This window comes from Alosa sapidissima, chromosome 21 (assembly GCF_018492685.1).
Source record: "Alosa sapidissima isolate fAloSap1 chromosome 21, fAloSap1.pri, whole genome shotgun sequence".
NCBI lineage: Eukaryota > Metazoa > Chordata > Actinopteri > Clupeiformes > Clupeidae > Alosa > Alosa sapidissima.
This window is the reverse complement of record NC_055977.1, coordinates 27,401,545-27,425,393: the sequence shown is the minus strand read 5'-3', so window position 1 is coordinate 27,425,393 and position 23,849 is coordinate 27,401,545. Positions and strand designations below refer to the sequence as shown.

The following is a 23,849-nucleotide window of genomic DNA, read 5'->3' as shown; positions in this document are numbered from 1 at the left end:
CCCTTGCTTGCCAGCCTTTCCCAGTCACGGTACTTCGCAACAGGCGCGTCGTTAGACCTGGGCATTCGGGGCTATAGCCCAGGATTGTCTGGGGATAGCCCCGGATCTATGGGCCGTCAACAACAACAACAACAACAAAAACTCTAATCGTGAATGAAATAAATAGAACCCCGTAGAAGAGACTTTTGTGTTTTGTGTCCATTGTGTGCATTAACAGCAGCGCAAGAAAATCTGACGTGATCTGGGCAGGTTTAGAATCATTTGTTGCAAAATGTTGCCATTTCAAGTACCTTCTCCTCTACGCTATATTGCATTGCTGTTTCGTGCTTCTACTAGCCTTAGCGAAATAAGTGTACAGAAGGACAAATGGATATTAGAAGTTTCTTTAGAAAAAAAAAGGGCAGAGCAGGGACAAGAAGTGGAAACTCAGTGTGTGTCATCATCTCCCGCAACCCAGGAGGACATTTCGATCAGCTCAGGTTCGTGAAACAGCCCTAAAAGACAACGTTGATCAATGCTGATGTTACTAGCTAGCAGGCTACCACTGCACCTCACTAACTTGAAGGACACTTTGTTTGAATAACTAGAAAGAGACACTAACTTATAGGCTAGTGACAAATGGTCAGAAAGAGCTTTAGTTTTTGAGATACCCCTACCGGAGGTAGAACTAAACCCAACAATGTTTTTCCTCATCTCTAAGGTCTCCCATATATGAAATGGATTCTTGGCTAAAATTATTTTACTGCTAAGATTGTTAAATTAACAGATATTGTTAGCCTGTCTGTATTGGAGTTAAGGCATATAAATTAGTGCAGATCAATCACACAAGCTCTGAGAACTTTGAAACTTGGCATGTTTATAGTCAGGAAGTTGCTTTACCTACTAGAAATGACTGTACGTGAATATCTTGATGTAAAGAATGAATAGACATGTAAACATACACCTAAAATAAGCGGACATACAAAAAACTAGATGTACCGCATAGCGGTACAAAATATGACCGCCGCTCAGTCCTGTACATCCGTTCCGCGAAAATAAATCACACTTCAATTTGTCTCCATATTTTACTCCATCCCCCACTCTTGAAACTTTTGTGTATGCTTGTTTGGCATGCCTGAGTGTGTGTGTGCGGCTGCACAGAGAGTAGCCTACTGGTGCTGAAAAGGTGAATAGATTGTAGAATAGCCAAAGAAGATGTAGCATTGTTATAAAACCTTTAACATCTCTAAACAATCACAAGTAGGGCAGTTCATCACAGTTCATCCATTGCAACTGGATTGATGAAAGGTCACTTACACCTGTAGGCTACATTGTATTTGGGAAAAGCAAAAGGTATCAGCATGTTATTTATTTATTTATTTATAAACAAAAACATCTCTATCAGTTCTGTGCCGTTTTCAGCTATCAACAGCTATCAAAAACAAAGGTAATTTTTGGATGGATGGATTTTTTGTGAATGTTTCTTCTTCTACATAAGATTTTAGTCATCTTTAGTTCATGTAATACTTTATTGTCAATGCAGAAATTAAGTAACAGTAGTCTGAAACGTTATTGTTAATGCACAAATTAAGTAAAACGAAATGCTGTTTTACATCTAGTGGTGCAAATAACGGACATGTCCAAATGGGCCTTGATGAAATGCGTCGCTAGACTGTTCATACACATTTTAACGGGCCAAAGTTGAAGAGCTGTTGTCCGTTATTGTTCGTGCAAATATAGGCTGATTCATGTTCCCTTGCATTGTGTAACTGAGGTCCATGGCTAGTCTGGCTTTCACCAGACCAACCTCAATCTTTTAAGAAATCAAAAAATAAATAGCGGGCAGATCAGGTTGGGTTCACCAAGCCTAGTCCATAGGCACCCGATATTGTTCACGCTCTGGCTATTCTAAATGCAAAAATGCATCAGGGAGTTATGACAAAACTGTAACTAACACACTAGATCAGGGGTCTCAAACTCAAATGAGCTGGGGGCCAATTCTGCCAACGTCATCTGATTGGAGGGCCGGCTATATCTGAAAATACAATGTTCTTTTTTTCAAATACCACACAAAACTGCAAACAGAAAGTGCAAGTGTTTTTATCTAGTTTTAGACACCTGTGCTAGCAACCTTAGCTTATAAATAAAATAAGGATAAAATAAATATTAATACAAATTATAAAATAAATGAAAAACATAAAAACAGGTATGTGTGTGTGTTTCACACCAAATAAAAATATTTCCTCTCATAACTTTTTTAAACCTGGCAAACTCATCAGGGTTAAGAAAGCAACACCATTGGATTTTTATATCAAAATTTCAAAAGGCCATGGCTTGAAAGTGGTCAGAGATGAAGTCCTACTGTAAATGTAAAAATCTTTGAGTAAAACAAAAGTTTATGAAGGGGGTAAATTTACCCATGTAATTTGTCACTGGATGGCAAGCACCTCAAATTATGCACCTTTCAGTAAATACTGGATGAACATATTTAAGCAGGTTTACTTTCCTTTTTTCATATTACCCACATAACAAATTAACAGGAAAACACCTAAGATGTATACCAACACCTAATATGTTGTGGTTTAGTAATAGATTACTACAATATAGGCCTACAATAAAGTATTCTGGTCAAACAGTTCCTATCGCGGTTGACTTTGTAGTTCTTTAGAGCCCTATTTCTACTAGCCCTGCTGTCTGTACCACATCCATTACGGACACTATCATCACGATTACCATTGCAACCTCCAAGCTATGTTGGGCAGAGGGTCGAAACAAGCATGGTATGCTTAGTGGACACCGTTGTATACACGCACCTCCATTCACAGACGCACCGTGACTATCACTGTCATAGACGATCGATCATAATCTCCAAAAGGATATTCTCCTAAACGATTAGGCTAAACGCTTAGTCGGAGCGATTAGACTAAACGATTTAGTCGCAGTGTCATTCTCAATTTCATAACGCAACTCATTTGAACCAGACCACCGTCTCAGATAGGCTATCTGGAACCATAGGCAGAGGATAGCTACAGATCAATTCACACAATCATTGAAGTAGGCTGTATTATGGGTCATAACTCATGGGTTTGTCAATAAACATAGAAGAGGTGAAGCGCAAGTTCAACAGCAAACAGGACTTTTTCAGCACGTATCAAACCATGTAGGCTAGCCCAATGGACGCCTATGTAAATAGACAAAACACTCGCATCAAAGCAGGGTGAGTTCTTCGGACTTGCGAGTGCTGTCAAATCGATCGTATGCAGTTTGCTCATATAGTCTAGTGGTGTGGTGGTGAAGTGCAGTCATGCTTTGTTCAAGAGGGTAGGTCTATGACCAGTAGTAGCCTATATTTTAATTTAACGTCTTTGGTAAGAGACAGGGACATCACTATGATTGAAAGACAGTGGGGGCTTAGCCCCCAGGCTTGTAAATCACACCTTAAAAGGGCTTCAATGAATTAGGTACCCTTTGAGGCCTAGGCCATTTTCAGTGTAGGCCTAATTTTACTAGTAAGCTCAATGTAAGGGCCATCTGTTATACTAGGCTATATAGTTTTCAAGTCAGTATAGGCTACCCATATCTGGGAAAGTATATGATGTGATCATGCATGTATTAATATAATATACAATACAAAACACTAAAAGATTTCTATAGTTATTTTTTTGTAAGGGGTTATTCATAAGTGAAGTGAAACCTGACCAGGGCCGGCGCTAGCCAGTTAACATGGGTGCCAGTTGCCATGTAACACCGGCACTGAACCTGACTAAGAGAACACTGACTAGACTTGCACAATAATCCTCTCTTGAGCCATCGCTGACTGGATGTGAAAGTTGCAGAATACCATGGAATTATGAAAGTAGATGTATAGATTGAGAAATTACACACTGCCTTTTCTCTCCGCCCTTCCTCTCCTGTAGCATTTGACAGAATGGAACTTTTTCTCTGGGCAAAAGTTAGTGATACACAACCCAAATGCATTGCTTTCAAGGCACCCATAGCCCATTAATTGAAGGTGATGACGTCCAAATGTTTATCCCAAGACGAACGCTCACACCTGTGCACTTGACAGAGGTGCATGATGATGTTTATTCTACAGGCTATTTTAATGTCATATTTTGGGTGCTGTATGGTGCACTTTGGCAGAAGAGACGTTCTCCTTACACGGTCTTTAAACATCAAAATATTCGGAATGCCATGACGTGAGTCATTACGATTGGCCTTCCTTTTCATTCTCAAAGTAGGTTAAAATTTCATGTTCATCAGCCCGATTTTCAAAATCTCTCGGGGGAGAAACCCCCGAACCCCCAGACAAAAAAAGACTAACTTCTGGGCTCTAGCCCCGAATGTTTTAAATAGCTAGCGACGCCCCTGCTTCGCAAAGTTGTGAAATACAATTGCATGTTCCATTTTTTTAATGCGGCCGACAGGCAACATTTTTGAAAAAAAAAAAAATAAATAAAAATAATAATAAATAAATAACCTCATCTTTAAATGTGATCATGATAACGTGCAGCTCGGGATGAAACTAGTAGTCACTCTTCCCATAGATTTTAAAATAAGTAAATGTTTTTACAATATTTCAGTCAAGCTTTTAGTTGGTTTAGATAGCCTACAACTGAACGTATGCAAAATGGGAAGTAGCCTAATGTAGGCTATTAACTTTGATTCACTGCATGATATCACCCTGGAAACATGTTAAAAACAAATGTCAACTGGGACTGATTTACTAGCCCACCAGGTGCTTCATCTTAATGACCTCACTGTGAGTATTGCTCACAGTATACAGTATTGCTCTTTAGAACTGCACTAACCTGTGTAACCTATACTAAATATGTGTCTTTTTGCTCAGTGTTAAATGTTGTTTTTGTATCACAATTTGAACAATTTGGACAAATCCAATCTTGAAGGGGAGCGTATTTAATCTGAGAGAGAACTTACAATGCTGATAATGGTGTGAGTGTCTTTCCAGTTTTTCTAGATTTTCTAAATGTCTAGAACATCTAGATATTATCTTATTGTCACTTGTCACTTACTGCACTTTTACTTTACTTTAAGGAACCATTATAGAGGCATCGTATACACACACACTCACACACATTTTCAAGTTAAATTCCACGGTCAGCTTTCCAAAAGAGAGAATGTTGTTTATTGTCAAGTAGAAATGTAGAAGTATTTACTTGATCATTACTTTTGTCACATGATCCCACATCTGCCACCGTTTTCATCTTGTTTGCCATTTCTCATAAACTCCTCTATCCCCTCTAAAACATCCACAACTTTGTGGCAAAAAACAAAAGATTGCATGATTCAAGTCACCTGACCACATCACAGTTCTGCTCTAGCCCCACACCACCTTAGTCCACCTCAGCAAGTGGTTTGAGTGAATGGAGCACAATGTGTCTTGCTAATTTATAACTGACCCCTTGTGGTAGGATTACCCCGAATGCATGTTAAAAACAAATATAAAAATATCTGATTTACAAGCCCACCTGTTCCCTTAGTTACCTGAGTTACCATGCTGTGAGGCATTATTTCTTGTATGAATTGTGAGAAAACACACTAGTTAGTATAGGTTACACTGCTCTAATGTTGAATATTGTTATGGTTCATTTATATATAGTTTAGATCTGCAATCTCTGCTTCAAACATAATACAGACACTCCCATGCCCCCTTCCCTGCCTTCTCTTCAGTTTCTTGTGAGCTTCAACAACGAGCATTTCCACATCACATACTGTAGATCTCTGTTTCCGAGGTCACGAGTAGTACTGTCAGTACGGAAAAAAACACAATCTTTCGAAAATCTTAAAAATCATGCCCACAGAGTGTAGCACTGTAGCTGCCTGGCTACTCTAGCTATTGGCTGCAGCAACTCGAGCTAGGTAGGATTTTTCTTTCTTTTTTTACTCGGTGACCTCAAGAAACAGGGATCTGTGTGAAAAAATGCCAGGTTTTCCTTTGAATGAATGGCCGTGTAGCTTGTATAGCATTAACAGGGATAGACTGAATAAGTGAATACATCTGTGATATTAGATGTTATAACAAACAACAGCCACCTGGTACCGGTAAAAAAAAAAGGGGGGAGGGTCATTGTCTGTGACTGACCTAGAGATTCAATAGTACTTACCCTTACATAACTATGGAATACTGTGTAACTACAGTATATGATGTGGGTGAATGTGTTTGAAAAGGTCTTTGTGTGTAGCTGGCAGAGGCAGTTTGGTCCATGTGCTTTCCTTGAATCAGGTCAGACTGCCTGAGTCGATCATGTAATGCAGCACCATGAGTCAGACCCACAGAGGTGAGGTCAGCGAATTCCAGCAGCAGCACAGCAGCAGCTCGCCGTGGACCACCACACTACAACTACACAACACTGGGCTACACTACAACTACACAACACTGGGCTACACAACAACTACACAACACTGGGCTACACTACAACTACACAACACTGGGCTACACTACAACTACACAGCACTGGGCTACACTACAACTACACAGCACTGGGCTACACTACAACTACACAACACTGGGCTACACTACAACTACACAGCACTGGGCTACACTACAACTACACTACAACTACACAACAACTACACAGTACTGGGCTACACAACAACTACACAACACTGGGCTACACTACAACTACACAACACTGGGCTACACTACAACTACACAGCACTGGGCTACACTACAACTACACAACACTGGGCTACACTACAACTACACAACACTGGGCTACACTACAACTACACAGCACTGGGCTACACTACAACTACACTACAACTACACAACAACTACACAGTACTGGGCTACACTACAACTACACAGCACTGGGCTACACTACAACTACACAGTACTGGGCTACACAACAACTACACAACACTGGGCTACACAACAACTACACAGCACTGGGCTACACAACAACTGCACAGCACTGGGCTACACAACAACTACACAGCACTGGGCTACACAACACTGGGCTACACAACAACTGCACAGCACTGGGCTACACAACAACTACACAAGAACACAGCACTGGGCTACACAACAACTACACTACAACTACACAACAACAACACAGCACTGGGCTACACAACAACAACACAACACTGGGCTACACAACAACAACACAACACTGGGCTACACAACAGCTACACAACAACACAACATTGGGCTACACAACAACTACACAACTGTGCAACACAACAACTATACAACAACTACACAACACTGGGCTACACAACAACCACAAAAAAAAATCAACCACCACAAAACACAACTCACCCTCCACAAAAAAATAAATAAAAACACAGCAGCACAACAGCAAAAGAGCCCCCTGTCACTGACCCAAGTCAATAAATAATGTGTTGCTCTGGCAGTGACATCAGTGCTTTGGGGGATGACTAAGAATCCTTTTCTGACACATGTGTCATCGCTGCAGATTAGACAACTGCATGGTTGGGTGGGTCCACAGCCAGTCGTCCTGCTTTTCCTAGCATCTCAGGAGAGTCATACAAACCCGTCACTGCAATTCTCATCCTGGAGCAGCTAACAGTCACTCTCTCTCCTCCCTCTCTCTCTCTCTCTCCCTCCCTCTCTGTCACTCCCCTGTGTGTCCCCTGTGTGTCTGTATCTCTCTCTGTCTACCTCACTACTCACTACACACTCTCTGTTTCAAACAGCTGTCTTGGGCTTGTGTCTGGTGAATTATGGGAGGCGTAGTCCTACCGCTCTCCTGGGTCTCATTTAGGAGCCAGGGGAGGAGGGAAGCGATGAGCTTATTTTGGGCCCTGTGGATGAATGTGTGTTATGGCTATATCCCATCTATACTCCTGTGCTTTTGTGGTGATGGTGATTTATTTGTGTGTGTGTGTGTGTGTGTGTGTGTGTGTGTGTGTGTGTGTGTGTGTGTGTGTGTGTGTGTGTGTGTGTGTGTGTGTGTGCGCGCCACACCCAAGTGGACATTGGTTGAGTTGTCTGTGAGGATGAAAGGAAATGTGTGGCATTGATGGAAAATGTGTACCTGCCTGTCCCCCTTCACCCCATCACCTCTACACACACACACACACCTCCCACCCCCCTCCACACACACACACACTCTCCCTCTTGTCTCCTCTGATCTCCTCGCCCTGTCTCAGGCACCTCCCAAAGTCACAACACGTGATCTCTCAAAGAGCCACATCTGTCTCCCTGCCAGCTCAGCATCGCTTCACTGCATATACCTAAAGTCCAGCACTGGCCTTTCAAGACAGCCACCGCTGAAATCGCCACACCGCCACAGACCGACACTGGAAGAATCTCACACATCCGAGCCTCCATCCCCAGCTCGTTAGCTCCCCAGTGCTGTGATCCAGTGATGTACAGCACCGCGGTTACCATGGAAGCGAAGAGAGGTGCTCAACGTATGAACATGATCCTAGAGACTATAAATAGAGGAAGGGGAGTAATCCTAGACCATGTTTTCCCTCCTATCACAGGGTCTCTTTATATAATTCTCCAAAGATGTCGGAAGTGCAAAAGCTTTTACTAAATGTGTTCACACTAAAGTATGGCCCCTGGCACAAAGGGAGATGACAAAGGAAGGTGCCATTTTCTTTTTTTGTTTCTTGTCTTGTTTGGCGTTGACGGCAGTGGTAGCAACTACAGAGCTGAGGTGGAAAGCTCCAGCTCCTACCATCATTTGGTTTTGCCCATATACAGAGGATTTCACTAATTCGTGCATCTACCTGGCTGCACTGTAGAGTTGTGTTGTGTTAATTAGAATTAGTTTACTGAATGATTGGAACAAATGCGTGGTAGGAGTTTTTCTTTCTGAAGCGTTCTTTTTTCCATCTGCCAAGAGAGTGGTGGGTTGCGACTCTGGCTTAGGTCCGGTCCACATGTGACACAGAGAGAGTGGTGGGTAACTTGTGACTCTGGCGTAGGTCAGGTCCACATGTGACACAGAGCTGACAGACCAGCAGCAGAAGCAGAGCTGGATCAGCCTGGAAGCTGCTGTTTGGTTTGGTTTAGGGCTGCACAGTTACATATGAATATGAACACACCTTTTTTAATGGATACTGACTGTAATTTACGTTTGGCCTACATTATTACTTTAATAAATATTTGTTAACGGTTATCTATGTGTGGTCTCATATATGTTAAATCACCACAAACGAGCCTGGTGGTCTTAACAAGTGCAAGGAACAGTGTAGTCATGTGTTAACTTCCAAAGATGTAGACAGAGTGATAAACTGTCAAAAGTCATTTTGGATAAAAAAAAGAATAATCATAATATAAATATTAACACTCAGCATTAGAAAACTGTCTGTGAATTTCAATGGTGCATCCAGCACAGTTTAATAAGCATTAGCGGTAGCCAACACTGGCTTTGTGGTCTTACTACTTTACATCACAATGGCCACATGCATCATGGAATAGCAACCATTACTGAAATGGGATATTCTGCCATCTCTTCAAGAATTAGTACTAGTCTGAGAAGGACAATGCATTAACACACCTTTGACTGAAAGTCACATGAATAAATGTCAGGACTAGGCTCTGACTGAAGCAACACCACGGTCATTAGATTATATTGAAGAGGAGAATATTGATCCAATGTACGTAATCAATGTACAGTAAGGGTATTGATCCAAAGTATGTCATAAAACATTGACATTATTGGCAAGGGTGAAAAACTTTTAGGATTTGGGAATATAGGCTGGGAAACACAGACAGCCACAGCCACATACACACACACACACACACACACACACACACACACACACACACACACACACACACACACACACCACACACACACACACACACAGGTCAAAATGTATTCATTACATTCAACACTACCTCGTTGTTGTGGCTACTGATAACATGGGATGAAATCCCCCTGGCAGTGACACACTGATTTGGCTTCTCTCCCTAAGTACTGGACAGCACTGGATACTCACTGGTACCAGTTGGTGAGGGTCATCATGATGTAGAGGGAGGCCAGGAAGAGGCTGAAGTGGAAGAACGAGTAGCTGTAGGTGACGCTGTCCTCCTCGTTGTCCACGGCGCGCCGCACGCCGTCATCGCCCATAGCCTCAGCGTCGGACGCTGCCAGACCCTCGGTCTCTTCCGTCCGCATTAACTTGTTCACCTGACTGTTGTTGGACGAGCGAATACTGGAGAGCGGCAGAGAGAGAGAGAGAAGAGTCAGTCTTTTATACATTTACATCTTTTATACCTCTTTTATACACTTCCATACATCTTATTTTGTGTGTGTGTGTGTGTGTGTGTGTGTGTGTGTGTGTGTGTGTGTGTGTGTGTGTAGGGGGGGGGGGGGGGAATAAAAGGAGAAACAAAAACAATCAAAGAAAGAGAAAATGTACTGTAAGAGAGAATAATAAGTGAAGTGTAGAGGGATGTAAGATGGACAGAATCAGTGAGCTTGAGAAATTGCAGGAGTGAGATGAAAAAGAATGTGAGGAAAAAAATTGCAATGTGAAGAGTGTTTGAAGTGGGTGTGAGTGTAGTGAGCTATGGTGTGTGTGTGTGTGTGTGTGTGTGTGTGTGTGTGTGTGGTGTGAAAGAGGGAGTATATTTAGTCAGAAGGAAATGAGAGAAAGAAAGAGAGCAGGATAGACACTTGTGAGGAGATCCCTAGATCCCTCCTAGAATACTGACTCTGACGCGGTGTGTGTGTGGGAGGGGGGCATAGTCTACTATAATGAATGAAATTGGCTACACCAGACTTGATAGCATCACATATGTTCCGAAAAAATAAGCCAATCTTCTAAAACAATTTTTACATGCCACAAACGGAACGCTTCAGTTATGGGCCCGGTATAGTCTCCCTGTGACAGGAAGTGACACCTCGTTTCATAAAACAGCACTGTAGGATCAGGAACATGTCCGCCAAGGACATTATTTAGACGTGGACTATGACAGACTTCTCGGTCAGCTCATACCTTGCATACAGAGTGCAGAGGATGAAGATGACCAATCCCACAATGCTTTGTGCGTCCCACCACTGAACTTGCCCAGGGGGCACAGTAGGACTGGGGGTGGCGGAGTTGGAGACGATACTCAGAAGACTTGGGTTACAGTTACGGTCTACACAGAGTAGAAATACCAGATTAATATGCATTATTATATACGGTAATAACTATTCATTATACCGTATTTTTCGGACTATAAGTCGCACCGGAGTATAAGTCGCACCAGTCAAAAAATGTGTCATGAAGAGGAAAAAAAAAACATATATATAAATATATATGTGTTGCACCTGAGTCGCAGGACCAACCAAACTATGAAAAAAAGTGCAACTTATAGTCCGGAAAATACGGTAATATGGTTTAGTGTCATATATTATATATATATATATATATATATATATATATATCACATAATATCATACTAATGCACATACATACATACATACATATACAAATACACATACAATACATATTGTCAACAGAGAATGAACCAGGTCTGACATGTTCAGGATTTGTTGTTTGTTGCACCACACGAAATAACACAATATGCTTTGGTGTAAAATTATATAAAATGAAATCATTTCCAAAGACGGGTTATTAGATTTTGAATTTTCAATCACGTTCTTCTGGTAAGTGCACTTGGACATAGTTTTTTCTCAGTTGACCGTAACTTGGATCTGTGGGTTAATCGGGCATACAACATATTGACCGGTGACTTACTGGGGTTGTTGGTCATGGCTGACCAGGTCAGATACATGGTGTAGAGGGAGATCAGGGAGGATTGGAGTAGACCGGAACTGGGCTGAGCTTCCTGAAGGTGCACACACACACACACACACACACACACACAAATAAATAATCAAACAATATACACACAAATATAATACATAAATCCACAAGCCTAGGCTACAAAGCCATATGAATTAATGTAATCTGAATTAGCTTTGATTATTATGACCGCCGCTAGCGAAGCATTCATATAGTGATTGTGAAAGTCGTCGTCGTCCCCCGTCATCTACTTCCTGAATTTTTGGTCAATGATACCTGGGAATTTTGTTTGGTCCCCGGGGGCCACTGCCCCCCCGCACTGGGCCCCCTGAACTGCAAAAAATGCAGTTTTTCCTAAATAACTACCCGAACCGTGGCACCGAGGATGAAGAATTTTTTATGGTATGTTGGTCTCAAGGGCCCACATCAACCTAGCCCATAATCACTCATTTGTGATTTACACCCAGTAAAAAATGAAAATGCAATATCATTCTGCTTTAATCGCCCCTCTCTTCTTAGACGTTAGTTATATTGGTTATAGAGGTTTTATTTGAGGTTTAATTTATTTTATTTATTTGACTTTTAACTTATTTTCTTTTATGTATTTTTATCTTTGCCTTTTTTTTAAAGTGTTTTATTTCTTTCTTTACCTGATTTTGTCTTTTACATTAAATAATATATGTCTATTTTATTTACCGTATTTTCCGGACTATAAGAAGTCGCTCCGGAGTATAAGTCGCATCAGTCAAAAATGCGTCATGAAGAGGAAAAAAAACATACATATATATATATATATATATATATATATATATATATATATATATATATATATATATGTATATATATATATATATATATATATATATGTCACACCGGACTATACTGTAAGTCGCATTTATTTAGAAATTTATTTCACAAAATCCAAGAACAGACAGACTATGTAACTGGACACATAGAAGCCAAAAATATTGAGATATTCTACCATAATGTTAATGAAGACGAAGTAGTGAATGGTGGCAAGCTGAGGCAATAAGGCCCGACGGTAACTGTACAGCAATTTACAAAAGATTCACAGAAAAAAAATGCTGATGTGGTACATGAAAATTTTGCTAAAAATGTGGAGAATGCAATGCCATCAAGCATTTTGGGGGCGACATGGAGGCACAAGCCGGCAACAGAGCAAATTTTCAGGAGGCTACCTCCGAGAACGGAGAACGAGAGAGAAAAAGATTTTAAAAGAACATGAGGAAGGGGTGAATGGCTGCCAGCTGAGGCTGCCAATAGGGCCCGACGCTAATTGTAAAGCAATTTATAAAAGATTCACTGAACAAAAATGCTGATGTGGTACATCAAAATTTAGCTAAAAATGTGGAGCATGCACTGCAATCAAGCATTTTGGGCGATATATCCCTCACGTCTCATGGCCACTCTAGGCTGTCATATATAAGTATATATAGTATAAGTATATATACTCTTTCGATCCCATGAGGGAAATTTGGTCTCTGCATTTATCCCAATCTGTGAATTAGTGAAACACACTCAGCACACAGTGAACACACAATGAGGTGAAGCACACACTAATCCCGGCGCAGTGAGCTGCCTGCAACAACAGCGGTGCTCGGGGAGCAGTGAGGGATTAGGTGCCTTGCTCAAGGGCACTTCAGCCGTGCCTCTGGTCGGGGTTCGAACTGGCAACCCTCCGGTTACAAGTCTGAAGCGCTAACCAGTAGGCCACGGCTGCCACAAAATTTGGCTTCAGCGGTGAAAAATCCTGCTGAGAGAGGGGCACCCTTTAAGTGGTCCTCCGCGCGTTTGTGCCTCTGCATACGTTCAATTGAAGTCAGTTGGTCCGTCCAGTCAATAGTCCCGAATTCACGCCGCTCCATTATTAGATTAATGTTATCTGACAGCGCTGTAAAATGTGTGCGGGAATATCTTGCATTACGATGGCTAGAGTTGCGGGGCTGAAATATGAGTTTGGTCTTATTATAGCCCGATCATTAACTAAACCCATGTACTGTAGAATGACTAGCCTAAAGCGTCCGGCATATAATTTCGATAATGTGCGCGCGTGCAGTGTCAGTCAATCGTAACAGTCTGCATAATCTTTGCAGCCCACCTTACAGTGTATCTATGTAAACATTATTGCAATGCCGGTTAGGACAATGCAGAAGAGAAATTCATCATTCACAAAATAACCGGCTGTGAGTTTTGTTTTTCAAATGTTTTCATGCATGTCTGGATAACGGGTGAGGAATGTTTAGGAGACAGACTATCATAAAATCCTCAAATTTTATTTACTTAGGCAGCGCAAAGCACAGCACCTTTATTTGGGGCAAGCTTGTATTCGAGGCAGGCCTTTATTTCTTATGTGGTGTGTTCTTTTGTGAGACATACTTTTGCTTGGAGCGGCATAACAGTAGGCAAAAGCAAAAGATGTTCGGTTTGGTTTGAGATTTAATTTACGTTTGGACTGTTTGATTATATTGTCAAATGTTGGGACTGATGGCCACTGAAATCTGTGGGGTATTTGATGGTTCACTATTAAGTTTCATGTAGTTGAAAGAGTGTCGGGATTTCCATTCGCTTATTGCGAGACAAGGCATCCGCTTTCATTCATTCATGGAACGTGCGCTGTGCTGTAATGAAAACCTTATTGCGTATAGCCAAATAGGTCTACGATAGCCTAAATGTTTTTGTTTTTTTTAATTATGCATGATTTACTTTTTTATCAAATTTGTAGGCTGGAATGCATAGCAGCAACAGTTGTTTAAATGTAGGCTACTGCAGCCTCTGGCAAGCTTAGAAACGGAAGGCAAGTGACTGGTAGCTTGAGAGCGACGTGTTGGAGACCCATGGTGTAGGACATCGACTTTTCATTGGCAACAATATTAAACCAACCAACAATATAAAATATTAAGAAGAGCTCTTTTATGAGTTAAATTGAAACAATGTAGACAACTATTACAGGTCTTTATTTGTCCGAATTTGAGGCCCGGCTATAAATAGAATCCTGGCCATAACTTGAGGATTTAGGTATGCATGTGTGTTTCAGGCATAGTGCAAGCACTAATCTCTGACTGAAAGTGCACAGATAGAAGTGGACAGCCGTGGCCCACTGGTTAGCACTCTGGACTTGTAACCGGAGGGTTGCCGGTTCGAGCCCCGACCAGTGGGCCGTGGCTGAAGTGCCCTTGAGCAAGACACCTAACCCCTCACTGCTCCCCGAGCGCCGCTGTTGTAGCAGGCAGCTCACTGCGCCGGGATTAGTGTGTGTGCTTCACCTCACTGTGTGCTGTTTGTGTTTCACTAATTCACCGATTGGGTTAAATGCAGAGACCAAATTTCCCTCACGGGATCAAAAAAGTATATATACTTATACTTAGATCGCTTTCTCGCGGCTGTAGACGGTAATGTTTCATGTAGGGTTCATGTCAGTTAATATGAATTAACATTTAAGAACATGTTCAATATATAAGGTCACACCTGACTAAGTCGCAGGACCTGCCAAACTATGAAAAAAAGTGTGACTTTATTTTGATTTTCTTATCCTACTTATTACTTATTCATATCCTACTTATGTTATATACCTTTGTGTTTACCTTATTTTGTATGGATCACCCTTCATTTGAGCCATACTCTGTTACATTGCTTCCCTTCTCATGCCCTGCATCCCCTGCTTTCAAATATGAACTCCTTGTTCCTCAAATGTTTGGTCTATGTATCTATGTTATTATTGTCATGCCTAACCTCACAAATTGTGAAGCACTTTGGGTCAACTCTGTTGTTTTTGAATGTGCTATACAAATAAATTCACTTGACTTGACTAAATATGAGTACTGAGGTGCATCCATCCTGCATTAACAAACCTGCACTTTGGGCAAGATGGCCACAATCGACACCACAATGCTAAAGATGAGGTTGAGACTGATGAAGGTCTTGTGTGTGGCACAGTCGTCAGTCTGGGTGTAGTACACATAGAACAGCACGACTGCAGCAAACGCCAGGCCGTAGAACAGGAACGTGAAGGTGAGCAGAGCTGTGATAAAGACGATATATTTTAGATTAGGTGGACACAGGAGAGGTGTTCCATTCCTAGAACTATAGGTTGGAGGTTACCCACATCAACAACAAAGCCTATTTACCATCTAAAACAAAATCACCAATAAAAGCAACCTTTGTGGGCAAAAAACATCAGCTTGCATTTGTCAAGCAGGCACCTTTCTTCATCAGTGTTTCACTGAATTAGGCACCTCCACAAGGCACAACGGTGGTGTCTGGCGTGGCATCCCAAACTCACCCCCCCCTACACTTATAATGGGTTCTCTACCAACAAACACCGACAGGAAATATGCAGTAAAACACCGTAACTCGTGTCACACAGATCTTCTCTTCTTCTAGCTAGGTTCTGCCCAGTGTTTCCCTCTGTTAAGGGGGGAGCTATGGTGCAAGAGGCAGCACCGCACCATGTGTGGGTCTCAGTGCCCATGGGGACCCAGGTTTGATTCCGGCCTGCGGTTATGTCCTGACCCCACCCCATCTCTCCCTCTCTTCCACTCGTTCCTGTCTCTCACCACTGTCCTATCGATATAAAAGGCAAAAAGCCCCCCAAAAAATAAAAAAGGGGAGCTGTGTCTTGTCTCCATCGCCTCAGCACTTGCTCTAAGATGTTCAGATTCTGGGATCTGTACAGAGCCTTAAAAATAAATTCAATCAAACTTAAATGAATTGAATTCTGTCTCTGCATTATTCAATAATTTCTACCCCCTTCTTTCAAAACCTTCATGTTAGTAAGAAATCACAGAACTCTTCTCATCTTTTTTCTCTGCATTATATTTAATCATTTGTTCTCTTTCTGGCTCCCCATTTCTTCATCCTTTCCTTCAACATCCAAAGTATTATTCCCTCTCTTCAGTGAACACATTAATTTATCTGGGTCATGATGAAGGAATATGTGTTGCCCTTCAAGACTATGTCCAGGTCTTGCATAATAAAATATAATAAAATAAAAGCAACATCCATTAGTCTTTCAGGGAAGACTGCAGTAAAATATCTGACTCAGACAAACTCCAGCCAAGGTCATGATTTTCTCATAAATGCAGCCATAGCTGGGATTTCTAAAGATTACATCATAGGCACAAGGCCACCTGTCCCTGAATTACCTTCTAGGTTAAAAAAACAAAACAAAAAAACATAACAAAGCATCTAAGATAATGCAGGTCAAACAAGTGAGTGTTTTGTTATTCTATCAGACATTGGCTGAAGATCAAATCCAACAGTGTACATTTCTTGGCCTCACTGCAGTATTCAAGTTGTGTGTGTGCCAACAATATGAAGTTGTAGTTTTGATCCATATGATGCACACATGCTGTCCCAACCTTACATGTACAGATAATGTATATTTACATGCCTATGCACTGTGTCCTGTATTGTCACTGTGTCCGGCATTGTAACTTGTTTCATTGTATGCATTTTTCTATTTCATGTGTCTTCTTTAAATTACTTTATTTAAATGTATTCAACTTTCCTTTAAACATAATTTAAACATTATTTATTTGCAAAGCACATGGAATTGCCTCCTTGTATGAATTAAATGTTCTACATAAATAAACTTATCTTGTCTAAATGAATGACTGTAAATGAAGTAGGACTTTCACTGTTTCACTGTACCTGCATACCAGCACTTGCTATTGCCGTTCTCAGCGTTCTCCACCCAGTTCTGGTTCCAGGTGTGAGCAAAGTCCACCAGCAGAATGAGCTGGATGAGGATGAAGATAAATGAGCCCACTACACCAAAGTAGTACCACACTGTCAGGTGTGTGTGGGGGGGGGGGGGGGGTAGAGAGTGAGTGAGAGAGAGAGAGAGAAGGGCTAGAATTAAAACACAGAGTAATTCTTCTGACACATCAAAGACAGCAGAAGTCTCTCAAAGGGATCTTCTGAACTCTGCAGGTCTGAAATGAGAGCCAAGAAGTAGGAGAACTGTCTGTAGTACCTGTGGTGAAAGTTCCATCAGGAATGAAGAAAGCCCCTACAGTGAGCCCCACCAGCAACAGGAACTTGAAGAACCAGAATCTGAAATTCACAATTGATGCATGTTAACACACAATACACATCTACTGTATTTGTATATATACTCACACACACACACACACACACACACACACACACACACACACACACACACACACACACACTTGAAAAAAAACAATCCTACAAAAACAAATGCAGTGCCTGCCACACTCCCACCAGCAGATGGCCCCCTCCTGTAAGCAACACTGAGACTCCTGCATGTCCTACCCATTCTGAATGGAGGCTCGCGGGTCCTTGCTGCTGCGCACCCGGATCATGATGATGGAGAAGAGGAAGAAGAAGCAGGCCATGGCAAAACACATGCGGTACACTGATTTGTAGCCGACGATGATGTCACATTGGATTTTGTTCTCCAGGCCAGGTATTGAGGTGCCGCCGACACAGAACCCAGGAATCTGAGAGAGGGAAGGACCAAACAAACAAACAAACAAACAAATACAAACAAACAAACAAACCAATGAGATAAATAAACTGAGAGAGCTGCACTAAATAATTCTGGAGTTTCTATTACCTAATATTTGCCAGTGTTATGCAATCTGCACTATGCAAGACCTGGTATGTGTTGCTTCATAAAAAAATCATTGTGAAGTAATGAATAACTCTTGATTTAGAATCACTACTAGTGAACAACATGCAATTTCCCATGCAACTTTTATTGATTAATGATGAATGAGGCGACTGCTGAAAGAGGAAGGCACTTTCTCAAAGGGCAGTTCTATGCATGCTGAGCTACAACTTCAGCTTCCCCAAAAGCGTGGATACTCAGTACTTGGCTATGTGATCCGAGTCATAGAATCTAGCTCAGGGATTTGAAAAAGGGGGACAGTACAGCCACTCAATCCATATTTCCACTATTTTAAAGTGTTTGCCAGTTTTTTCTGTTTTTTTTTTTTTTTTAAATAACAAAAGATAGGCTACACTGATTTACAATACATTCTGTGAAATAAAGGGAGGCCTCCTCTGAAATACCATAAGCCTGTAAAGTAAAACTACACCCTGCTCAGGGGTGTTACGCAAGTTAAAATTTGACATATAAAGTTACATTAGATTTAACAGCTCCACTCTACTCAGGTGCTTAACACTTCCACAGACAGGGCACCTTTTTCAGTTGGGTCTCCATGCCAGGTAGGATCATGATGACGGACACCATGGTGCCCAGGAGCAGGAAGAAGGAGAATGCCAGACGGCTGACGGTGGAGTTGTATGCTGCTGGGCAGCAGCTGGACAGGAGGCAGGGTGCTGAACTGCACAGACATGATGCCTGTAGAATGCATACACAAACACAAACATGTGTGCGCACGCACGCGCACACACACACGCGCGCACACACACACACACACACACACACACACACGTAAACATTGGTCCAAAGACACTGAGGATAGATTCATATGTCTGGGCAATCAGAAGTGACTCAGTAAGATATTCTTTAAAAAAAAAATTAAAAAAATTAAAAAAAACAGAAAAATAAACTATGCATTCATTGTAGCTACACAAGCTGTTCTTTCATGCAAATCAGCACAGCCTCTGATTCATTTGAGTAAATCAGGTCACTTCAGTTTTGACAAACAACACGCCACAATGCCTCGCCAATGGCCCCTGACTACGAGCCCTGTCAGGGAAGCCCAAGACAGACAGACAAACAGTGGGATGGAAAGTGGGTCTACACAAGGGTTGGGTTGGCATGGCTTTTCTTCATCATTAAGTGCTCACTAGGGGAGTCTACAAGTAGGGTGTCTGCAGGGATTGTGAGGCCTTTTACAAGAATGCGGTTCTGGAGCCCGTGAAGGGTCATTCCATATCAAATCAACCAATTTCAACTAAATTTCCCACGCTCTCAGAAAATCGATGCAGTGATCTGATTTTAGTACTATAATAGTGTCGGAATATTTGTTTGTGTGCTCGAGTTTCAAAATTGCCTGTTGATCATGTGGGCACCATTATTTTTTGGTATTTTTACCATGCATTAATCTGAGGACGGTGTGATAAAAATATATATATACTTCTGCTGAGTTTCTTTTTTTTTTTGTATTTTCAAAAACTGTTTGCCAGAATATTTACGCAACTGAAGTCTTATCCTATGAGGCATGGCTGTGTTCAAGTCAGATAAACGGGAACAAGAAAGCCCTACTGAAAGCATTTTCGATGACGCGGATGTAAACAAAACTCATTGGACGTAGGCCACAATGTTTTTCTGCGTAAACTGCGTAGCCTACTTTGCACACGCTAACCAATGTGTGGTGACAAGCAGTAGTTTTGTGGTAGGCTTTTTCGAATCCGTGTCAAAAAGTGGGTCAAAAGGAGACCAAAGCTGAGATTTAACTTAAGGCTTGGGCCTAGAACTGAAAGGTAGGCTACTCCTCCTCCATGACTGGGTAGATACCAAAAAATCACAAAGCACAGCACGGTGAATAGGCTAGGCAAGGAGAAGAGGGCGGAGACGACAGGACATACCAGCTCACGGCCAAATACGGAAGGGAAATTAAAAGTTAAACGAGTAGATTCTCTCAAAATCCCCAGCACACTTCTTTCATAGACTAAATATACCATATAAGTAAGTGTAACAATTTCAGTGATTCCATCGAATGAGTTGCGACAATGTAATAAAAAGCACATGAGGCTGTTCTCGCAGCGAGCTAGCGATCCATCATAGATTATGGAACTCAACCAACCAACCAAGGCAAACTTTTTTGTTCATAGAATGTGACTTGAAGTATAAGTTTTAGTTACTTACGCAGTTAGCGATAGAACATAAGGCCAGACAAGCCCCCATGTTTCAAACTGAATCCCGGAGAAAAACTGTTCTCATGAGAAATTTTGCGGAAGTGTTTTGGTTTTTTCACCTAACTTGTTTCACAAGAAGAGACCAAGAAACGCCTATTTTCATTCAACTAAATTCAACGCTCCAATTGTGATTGGTTAACGGGAAACATGGTCGAAAACCGGTGAAGTATTTTCGATGGATACCACATGACTTTTCCTGATTTTTTTCTCATTGCATTATAATGATGTTGAGACATAGCCTACAGTCGGAATTGAATTAACTTATTTTCTATTAATTTTCTATTGTGTTTCAAACCATCACGCCTACAGTTGAGATCTGGTAAAATGAGAAACACCCCATAGTAAACAGATGCAAGTAGACCTTTACAGCCTATTTTAGAGTTAGGAGAATATAGCAACATGTTTATTAAGTGGATACATTATGGATATCCCATGGTCTTGGCCTCTCTGTGATGCTGCATGGGAAGAAAGTGGCGGTGGTCTGGTTAAGAATCTGGATTTCAAAATCAAAGATTTTACCAGAATATTATAAGATTGATCCCAGGGGCTGCTACCATAAGAGTTGTTAATCGAGATGGAACAAAGAACCATTCTCATGCATAACATACTGTAAAATGTTTTAATATTTGTCTGACTGTTTTTGAATGTGTATAGTCAAGTCAAGTCAAGTCAAGTTTATTTATATAGCGCATTTCATACACAGAGGTCATTCAATGTGCTTTACATAAACAAAACCAAACAATAATAACAAATAAAAGCATAGAAGGGCAATATAGACAAATAATAGTTAAAAGGTAAAGATCATAATAAAAAGAAAACATAAAACACAAGGTAAAATCATTTAAAAATAAAGAATAATTAATAAGCAAAAACAAAGGCATAAGTAGTAAAAAAGTAATAAAAGACAAGGTAGAATAATTATCCAGGCAGATTCAGAATTTGTAACTCGGCGCAGTGGCCCACTGGTTAGCACTCTGGACTTGTAACCGCAGGGTTGCCGGTTCGAGCACTGACCAGTGGGCCACGGTTGAAGTGCACTTGAGCAAGGCACCTAACCCCTCACTGCTCCCCGAGTGCCGCTGTTGTAGCAGGCAGCTCACTGCGCCAGGATTAGTGTGTGCTTCACCTCGCTGTGTGTGTGTTTCACGGATTGGGTTAAATGCAGAGACCAAATTTCCCTCACGGGATCAAAAGAGTATATATACTTATACTATATACAGTTAGCAGAAAGCATCTGAGAACAGTTTGGTCTTAAGTCTAGATTTAAAACTGGCTACAGTTGGGAGCTTTTTGATGTCATCCGAAAGTTGGTTTCAGAGCTGAGCCGCATAGCAGCTAAAAGCTGCTTCACCATGTTTAGTTCTAATAGTAGGTTTTACTAACAGGTTTTTCACCTAGGACCTGAGAGGATGAGAAGGTGTGTACTGCTGAAGCATGTCTGACAGGTATTTAGGTCCTGCTCCATTTACTGATTTATAAACAAGCAATAGTGCTTTAAAGCCGATTCTGTGACTTACTGGAAGCCAGTACAAGGATTTAAGAATTGGAGTAATGTGGTCAGTTCTTTTAGTTTTTGTTAGAATCCTAGCTGCTGCATTTTGTATCACCTGAAGCTGTTTAATAGTCTTTTTTGGAAGGCCTGTGAACAGTCCATTGCAGTATACACAATTATGGGGCAACGGATAGCCTACTCCAAAGTAATCTGTCACAATTTCAATGAAGTTTACTTCAAGATGCAAAGACAAAATGACCGTTAAGAAGAAGTCAGTCACATGTCAGTCCCACTCCGCCAGTCAGAGTCTGCTATTGTTTGCTGAGAGCAGTTTACCAAACTCATTTAAAAGTTTATTGGCAAGTTTGTGATAATTCTTGCCTGCTGCTGTTGAAACAAACATCAATTTTTACTCCATTATTAAATCATGAAGTGAAGGAAGATTACACAAGCCAAGTCGTGGTATGTTTTCTTTTCAGGCCTTTCCAGCTTTGCGAACTGAGGGAATAAATTATGTACAGAAAGCTGTGTCGCTGAAAAAGAATTGGAGCTGAGTTGAACTCTACCAGGATATGGAGTTCATCTGTACTGCTGAGTGTCATAAAAGACATTGCTCACAATTTGCCCCTTGTTTACAATGCCTGAACTTGTGCTTGTGATGACAGAGGGAATGTGTGTGGGTGTGTGGGGAAGTGTGTGTGTGTGAGTGTGAGTGAGTTTGTGTTTGTGTGTTTGTGTATGTTTACGTGTGTGTGTGTGTGTGTGTGTGTGTGTGTGTATGCCTATCTTTGTATGCCTTCTCTCCCCCTCTCTCTCTCTCTCTCTCTCTCTCTCTCTTCCTCTACCCCTGTGTGTGTGTATGTGAGTGTGTGTGTGCATGTGTGTTTGTACCTAGAGGATGTCTGTTTAAGGGAAGAAGGATGTCCTCACGGTGTCCAGTGTCACTGCTGGAAGGGCCCAAAGCAGCTTGTGCTCAGGCAGATGTGCTGATGAAAGAGGCATGAAGGTCAGGCAGTCAACACATAAACAGTGTTCTCTTTCACCTGTTTTGAAGCCATTGGACTCCAGCACTGTGAAATAACAACAGAGATGGTGAAATAATTTTCACAGTATCAATATAGTCCATGTCACTCTTCCCCACTCATGACAGATCAATTGGTTTGTATATATACAATGTTTCTTTCTAAGGCATAACATATAATGGTCTAGCCAAGGTTATTTTAGTTCAGAGAAAATGCATTAATTGTTAATTGTTCATCTTCTCATGGGGTGGGGGCAAATACAGATAATTGTCTTTTACTGGCTATAGGTTATCTCCGAACATTTATATAGCATTAAAGCCTCATTTCCACCATATTATCGTTGCGATAAAGTCTTTTCGTTGACCTGTTGATGAAATAACTGTATAAAACACAATAACCTGTGCAAAATAGCACGATCCTTTTCCTCTCGATATCTTGGTTATACCGGGTTGGACCGTACCATTTAAATCATGGTAGATTCCGTTGACGCTTGATTTATCAAGTGCGTCTTGGCGTTGTCCGTTCGCAAAAATAAATAAATAAATAAATAAACGCCATTTATTTTGGTTTGAAGTATGTTGTCCTATCGATATAAGCTAGTGTTAAGGATGTAGATCATGTTTCTAAGCCATGCCCTGCGCACGCTAAGATGGTACGTTCCTCATTATTTGGCATCCTCACTATGGGTTAAACTACAGAAGTGAACATGCATCGATGTCGGTGCGCAGTGCACAGGT

General features: G+C 41.3%; 2 protein-coding genes across 2 annotated transcripts in view; one reads left to right on the top strand and one right to left on the bottom strand.

The window, feature by feature from the left end:
* Positions 1-9,290: 9,290 nt before the first annotated feature.
* Positions 9,291-20,668, bottom strand: LOC121695608 (serine incorporator 1-like). The gene is made up of 9 exons (XM_042076611.1): positions 20,549-20,668; positions 18,914-19,075; positions 18,022-18,209; positions 17,717-17,796; positions 17,392-17,529; positions 15,591-15,760; positions 11,674-11,764; positions 10,927-11,071; positions 9,291-10,140 (listed from the first exon to the last, which is right to left on the bottom strand). Exons 1-9 carry the CDS (start codon positions 20,585-20,587, stop codon positions 9,921-9,923), a joined length of 1,233 nt encoding a protein of 410 aa, XP_041932545.1. The 5' UTR covers positions 20,588-20,668; the 3' UTR covers positions 9,291-9,920.
* Positions 20,669-23,823: 3,155 nt separating this feature from the next.
* Positions 23,824-23,849, top strand: part of LOC121695609 (cAMP-dependent protein kinase inhibitor beta-like) — a 32,797-nt gene continuing 32,771 nt past the window's right edge. Inside the window, exon 1 of the mRNA XM_042076612.1 lies at positions 23,824-23,849. This exon is cut by the window's right edge and continues 166 nt beyond it. The gene's annotated coding sequence lies outside the window, so the exon portion shown is untranslated.